The sequence below is a fragment of the Drosophila subobscura genome, chromosome O, assembly GCF_008121235.1.
Source record: "Drosophila subobscura isolate 14011-0131.10 chromosome O, UCBerk_Dsub_1.0, whole genome shotgun sequence".
In the NCBI taxonomy this organism is placed as follows: Eukaryota; Metazoa; Arthropoda; class Insecta; order Diptera; family Drosophilidae; genus Drosophila; species Drosophila subobscura.
In genome coordinates this window covers 11,726,418-11,733,744 of record NC_048533.1, presented here as the reverse complement: position 1 = coordinate 11,733,744, position 7,327 = coordinate 11,726,418, and the positions used below count along the sequence as shown (strand labels likewise).

At 46.3% G+C, this 7,327-nt stretch overlaps 1 protein-coding gene across 1 annotated transcript; it reads left to right on the top strand.

The window, feature by feature from the left end:
* Positions 1-3,546: 3,546 nt before the first annotated feature.
* Positions 3,547-6,285, top strand: LOC117896421. The gene is made up of 3 exons (XM_034804738.1): positions 3,547-3,754; positions 3,818-4,325; positions 6,264-6,285. Exons 1-2 carry the CDS (start codon positions 3,590-3,592, stop codon positions 4,322-4,324), a joined length of 672 nt encoding a protein of 223 aa, XP_034660629.1. The 5' UTR covers positions 3,547-3,589; the 3' UTR covers position 4,325; positions 6,264-6,285.
* Positions 6,286-7,327: the final 1,042 nt, after the last annotated feature.

The following is a 7,327-nucleotide window of genomic DNA, read 5'->3' as shown; positions in this document are numbered from 1 at the left end:
CGTGCAACGCATCCATGTCTCTGGTGGTTGATGCCTGGGGACCAGAATTGATTGCCCGATCGCCGCAGTGACAGCATCTTGCTGGATATTCCGCTTCTGGAAGATGGAACCCAGACAGGTCCGGTGCTAGTTCTGCCTTCTTTTGATGATGTATTTCTGTGGCACATAATGCTATTGCCATTGCCATTCCCGTTACAGTTGATGCATGCAAATCCTGATTATGCACGGGACACGCGTCACTAAACATCACCGGGCATCATCATCACCCCTCCATGTATCTCCTTCCGTGCGTCACGTGCCTCTGCCCGGCGACAATATGGCAACAAACGGTCTATTGTCAGGGTTACCAAATATGCGTGGTGTCTGCTCGCTCTCTTTTTTAAGGAATTTATTGAGAGTACATTCCCCAGGAATTTATTACAGGATAGAAAGCGATAAAGGCTTAGTGTCCAAGGAAATAACAAGAGCTTAAAGAGATGCAATCAAAGCACAAGAATAGCTTATTGACTATGCGCTTCCCTTTGATACCTAAAGAACAACTCTGTCTAATCTGATGCTTTGACAACTCTGTTTAGTCTGACGCTTTGACAACTCTGGACAAGCGCCTGTCCCTTTGTTTATGCAAAAGTTGTCAGTGGAAAGCGCTCACCAATTATAAATCAAAAGTGACTTTTAATTAAAAGTTCAAACCTCTGTGGCAGCAGCCTCTCTGCCTGCCTCTCTAAGATGCTGACGCCAAATGTCGTTCCGTTACGTTCCGTTCGTTGGCTTAATTTTGTTTTGCCAGCGCACCCTCATAAATCACAACAGCAAAAAAAAACGAGGAGCAGGACGGAGCAGAAGTCAAGAAAGCAGGGAACGAGGGTTGAATCCTGCTTTGGGCCCAGACTTTCAGTATATTAATTGAAGGTGCAAATGCGACGCACTCGCACCCCCCTGGCAGACAACGGGAAAACAATAAACGATGAGGTTGAGGATGAGGATGCAAAATACGCAACAGTTTCGTTTTCATTTCTAGTTGGAGTCTTTCATGTTCGTCCTGGGACACGTACCGGCCGGGCAGGGCAGGGCAGCAGAGTCTCGATTGCAGTAAACGAAACATAAAACCCACTTGCCCACATTTTCCAAACCCTCGGGGGTTGCTTTTCCCTTTACCAGTGGCCCAGTCTCTCCCCTTGATGTCGTCTTGACAGCGGAAGGTCCTTTCGCTCTTGTTCCTGCCGCTCCTGTGGTGGTGGTGGCGGTGTCAAGTTCTTTTTGCGCCGTCAAGTTGAATTATCATAAGTAATAATCATAACCCAAGTATCCGGCTGAAGCCCGGGGACAAGGGCAGTGGCTGGGAATGGGAACTGGAACTGGTAAGGTGCACCTTCCAAGCGGGGAGAGTTTCCAGTTGTTTTTTTGTGTATTGGTCTTCCCCGCCATCATTGGGGAGATTTTAAAAAGTTGCTCAGTTAATTGCGCGACACTTGGGTCTTTATGGGGTTTGGCGGGCCAATCTGGGGTTGGGTGGCGCTGATTCTCGGTGGGATTAGCAGAGGTTTCTCGCCCTGATATTCGCTGATTAACTGCGGCCATTGGGCGCTCTATTACTCTGTTGCAGCAGCACTACTTTAGAGTCCTGCGTATGACACATCCTTGTGATCTCATAACACTCAGGGGAGTGCTAAAAAAAACCCCCTGACAGTACTCCGGCCACGCCCAAACAACATGGTGAAGTTTGGGTAGGTGGAGAGTACTCCAGAGATAGTGAGAGTTGCCAAAGCCAAACAGCCAGGCAGCCACAGCCCACAGCCATTGAATGTCAGTCACAAAAATGCAATCACAGTTTGACACAATTTTACCGAGGCGCCACTTCAACACGTTGCAGCTGCAATATCTTTACAGTTACAAAAGCCAACCAGCCAAACACACACACATGCAGTGGCAGTGGCAGTGGCAGACAGGCGTAGACCAACGCACGAACGACAACTCTGCAAACAACACAATGACAACTCTTTAACACAGTTAAGTTGGCAGCGCAGCGCAGCGACAATCGATGTCGAATGTACAGTTATCCATTTGCCCAAGCATACCCTAGAAATAGAAAGGGTTACAGCTTTGGGGGAGTATGCGAATGGAGGGAATTGTGGAGAGCATTGAAAATGTTTGGAGCAGCAAATGGAAGCGTGGACTGGAGAGGAGTGAAAAGAAAGGTAGAAGCAGAGGGTAAGATGAGCAATAATTATTGCAATTATAATTAATGGATACTCATGTGATTTTTAGCAGAATTTCTTCTACATTTAGAACAAAATTCTCTATTTATTGGGTAATAATTATTTGTGCAAGGTATTTGTGGACCTTCGTAGATGGAGTGCTAAAGTCTAACTGCACTTCCTAGGTCCTCCCCTATTCGTTACTGCATTGCTACTCTCTTCTTACTTGAATCGCCTTAGCGCGTGCTCGAGTGCATTTACTCACACTCATCCGCATTCCACTCTCTCTCTCTCTCTCTCTCTCTCTCACACGCTCGCACTTGCACAAATACAAACAGATGCCATTGCCGTTATTTTGTTGTTGTTTCTTTTTTTTGTTGCTGTTTGATTGCGTTTTTATCTTCGTCATTTCAGCAGTGTGCCTCTGTGGCTGCCGCTGGCCAGGACTTTTGCTCACACTCCAAATGCAACTGCAACTGGAAGTGCAAGTGCAACTGCCGTGGTGGCAGCAGCGCTTCGGCGATATTTTACTGCGACAACATTTCATTTCATTGCAAACATTGTGCAATTTCACTTTAAACGTCAAATCGATTTTCATGTGATTTTTGCCAGCATTTCTGGCTCATTGTAGCACAAACCACAAAACCTTTGACTTTTCTTTAGTGTCCGCAGGAATTTCTTCGCTTTTTCTTTTTGCTACACACACAAAATTTGTGCGATTTGAGTGGAAAACTTTTGAGTACATTCACGAACAATGTTCAAAGTGGAAGCGAATAACGATAGGTATAAATATTTATAAATAGAATGCACAATGGCCTGGAGACTACTATAATTTATGGCAGATAATTTATATCTGAATAAAGGTGCATGCTGGGAGTGAGTCAATAAAAAGGCAGCAAATAAACTTAACAACGTCTGCAGACTATCTCAAGTTCATTTGAAGTAATCAATCGAACATTTCTACTGAATTATAGCCACTTATCGGTTTACTCTTTTTTCTAATTATAATTTCCTGGTGCTACCAAACCCGACAACAAATCTAAAGTCTGGCCGATCGCTGAGCATTTTGTTTGATCAGCGGAATATGCCCTTACGGTGGTCAAAGCATATCATAAAAAGATTAAAATAAAAACAGATCCACCCCAATTAATCATGCCACAGATAGCTAAGTGATAAAAGTAGTTTTTTTACGCATTCAGCACAAAATTGTGTATGCATAGAAATGTTTATTAATGTATACATATGTATGTACATATATGTTATGTATGTATGCACGAGTACAATTGTACTCCCCGGTTGTATTTCATCATTCATGCTGATAAGCATGAGATTATTGAAACTTGTGTGTGCGATCAGTTCAGTTGCCAGAAGATTGTCGGAGTGAGCGGATCGAAATGGAGACCCAGGCATTTGTTGTGACACTTTTCGTGGCGCTCTGCTGCTGCGGCATGCCACAGCGAACGGAAGCGGCTCGCTTCGGGATACCCCTGATACCGACATTGCCCAAGCAGTTGAATTGTCGGGCCGACAACATAGGGTTCCCCTTCAACCTGACAGCTGTACGTAATCAAAGTTCAACCCGGAGCGCTGTTCTAATTTTTATTTTCCTGCCCCCCGCCCAGCTCTCTGGCTACTGGTACGAGGCTGCCCGAGTGCCCAATGTGGATGTGCTGGAGTGCCTGAATGTGTCTGTGCCCGACGCCATCGTAGAGGATCGTTTTGCGCTGGACTTGAGGTACATTAGCACCGTGAACGGTGGCTGGCATTACACCGAAGAACAGGTCGACTTTCCCTGGGAAAATGCCACCCAATACGGCATCTTCCAGCTGCACTACGGAAAGATCATCGTCACCTACAAACTGGCAATCACCGACTACACCACGTACGCCTTCGTCTGCGGCTACGGCAACATATCCCCCATACCCATCTTCAAGCTCTTCACGCGCCAGCGAGAACTTAACCGGACAACAATAGCTTTTATTCAGAAGGCAGCCGCCGATCAGTACGGCATCGGCTCCCAGATTGCCTGGGAGCAACAATCGCTGGCCAAGTGCACCGCCTCCACAATGCAAACCTCCTTGGGGTTCGTAATTGGATTCGTTTTCCTATGGTGCCGCATACTCACATAGCTCGAGTCCAAAGATTGTTGGATTTATAGTTGAATTTTATGTCACATCATGACAAAAGTTACGTCAGCCTGCTGCCGTGGATATCCATATCTTTATTGTGATTTGCGGCCGTTGAACTGATCTTTATATCACTCACTAAAGTCTGTTATCGCACAGAAATTTCGACCAAAGTAAGTTGACCTTCCTATGTAGTTAGATATTCTTTAATTTTAGACATTTATTATAGTTTTTTCTTGGATGTGATATGAAATAATTACTAAAGATTTTCATACTTTAAATATTCTGTTCCTGCTTTCACTTGCACTTCATTCAGTGTTAGTTTTTCTGTTACTTTTCTTTGTCTTTCCTTCTCTGAGTTGCTTTTTCGCTCTATTCTTTCGGCTGATAAGCGATTTGTATTCAGATTAAATCAAGCATATTGAGAGAGGCATAGAGCCGAGGGTTTCTATTTCGATGCAGCGGAGGGGTGGGGCACTGCACGGAGCGCATGCTGCTGCAATTACGTTGCCTGAAATGCCGAAAGGAAATGCTTCGTTGAGGATGAGGAATTTTTTGGTCGATTTTCTTGGCAATTTTCATTTTCATAAACTCGCTGCAGCCCGAAAAGGCTGGGCAGTGGGCAGTGGGGTGGCGAAATAAAGCGAATGGAAAATGCTTTAAGTAGAGCTGGAAGCGTTTTCGGCATCAGCTTCATTGGGCTCTCACTGGCCTGCACTGCGGGCAGCCTTGGTCCCGTTTTGCTGGCCAGTTGTCGACTCAATGAAGTGCAAAAGAGTGGCCGAAGGAGTGAGGAGAAAGTGGCAACGTTGTACTGGTAGCGATAGCAGGGCACTTTCATTGATTTGATGCGTTTGCGTGCCGCTTGCGGTTGTTGCATGCTTGACTTGAGCGCCACCGAAACCGACCCAACCCGACCAATGGGGCCAACCAAAGCCAGTGGCCAGTGGCTCCCTGTGGGAGTGGTTAAAGGAGCTCCAAAGCTGTTTACTCGAAGCAAACCAAGTGAAATTGAAAGCCTTTTTGCCGATAATTGTGTCCGGCTGTTGCTCCGCCTGCTGCTCCAGGACCTGCCACCGATCCTGCTCTGCTCGTACGTAATGGAGGGCAAACTATGGGGGGGTATGTGTGCACAACATGATTACTTGCCTGAGTCCACTGCCCCAAAATCGACGTAATCATGCGATGACTCTGCAAAAGTCTCTCCAAACATTCCCAGACACCCACACCCACACCCACCACGCCCCACAAAATGAAAGAAATGGTCGAAAAAGCAAATCGAAAACTGAAAACGAAAGTTAATGTGGCACAAAGTCAGGCCACATGGCTGGCTGGCTGGCCAAGGGTTACGGCGAAGGGTTAGACGAGTTAGACGGGGGAGCCAACAAGTGAACCCTGCCGCCCGTCCGTACGTGTTCCAATTAATTTTGACATTTGCTCTTAATATGCGAGTGTGTGCAACAAGGTTTCGATTTCGATTGAGTTATGTACACGCTGCAAATCAGGGTTGGGTTCATTTATAACATATGTACCTTTTGTTTGCCATTGCAAAGCTGTGGAGATTCAAGTTGTAACGGGATAGAGCGCAGAGCATGTCTATTCATGTATCTTTGTGCTCGTTGATCGCTAAAAGCTTGCTGCGCTGGTCGCAGGTAGCGAGCGCGCGACCCACCCGCAGGTAGCGAGCAGGTAGCGGACCCTCCGCGAAGCTCAGAGAGTAAATCTGGCGCTCTCTCAGAAAGCGACCAAAGCATGCACATGCATACGTACATATGTATGTACGTATGTACATATGTATGTGGAATTCTTTTTGTGTCTCTGCTTTGATCATATTATAACGGTTATGGCTGAGCTGAAAGAAATTTGCAGGCAGCTTCAACTGAATCGAAGGCTAGCGCTTTATTATCCATTTAATCATTCCCCTTAGCCTTAAAGTACAAATATTTGAGCACACACACAACTTACCCCACTCATTATGATTAACCCATGGCCCACGAACAGAATTTATGCTCTTTACATGGACTGCTTAAAAATGCAACTATTCCAAATGCAAGGGCAAAAATCTGGCAAACTTTTGCCCAGACTGCAGCAGCGGCGCACAAGCGAAAAACGAGGAACTACCAGCGGCAAAAAAAAACTGTAAAAAAAGAGGAACTAAAAACTCAGCAGCCCAAACATGCGAAACTATTAAAAACATGTCTTTGTCCTTTGGCTTCGGGTGCATATAATGAAATTCCTAGCTGCTTTGTGGACCCCCAGGACCAAGCCACTTGGCGGCATGCCTCCACCCTGCCACGCTTTATGTGCCTCAGATTTTTTCCCCAGTATCAATCTAGGTGAAATATTAACAAGCAGAGTCGAGACTGAAGTTTGTGCGACGAAGATGGCAGGCAGGCAGGCAGCAAGGGCAGGCGTCGGCAGCTGCAACAGCGACGGCAGCTCATAAAAATTCCTTAGCTGACGACAAAAGCTTCGCCCGATGGCTGATAGGGAGGGGGAAGACAAAGGGAGAGGGAGTGGATATACATAGAGAGTAGTAAGTCTGGCAGAGCTTAAAGCGCGGGCTAGCGATGCTGAAACAATAGACTCGAGTTAACTTAAATTGATTCCCAGACGTTTGCCAGCAAAATGAAACTCAACTCACAGACATCGCCATTTTGTTGTGACTCCAAAGTTACTTGCCCCCAGCCCCAGCTGCAGCCCGTGCCACTCCTGCCTCTTGCCATGCACCTTGATTGCAAGTTATTTGCAATTTTGTGCAAATTTAAAAAAGGCAAAAAGTACTAAAAAGAGGGAGAATTCAGCCAGACAGCTCCTATCGCCACCGCCATCCTCCTTGCTTCCTTCCTGGTTGGGACTTTGGTACTGCACTTGAAAATTTTTTAAGTGTGCGCGAAATTTTTTATGCAATTTGTACCAGAACGAAGGCAGGGGAGGAAGGATGGATGGAGGGTCCATTGTGTTGCTCCACGTTGCCCAGGAGACTGCCCCGCCGTCTGCGCCCCG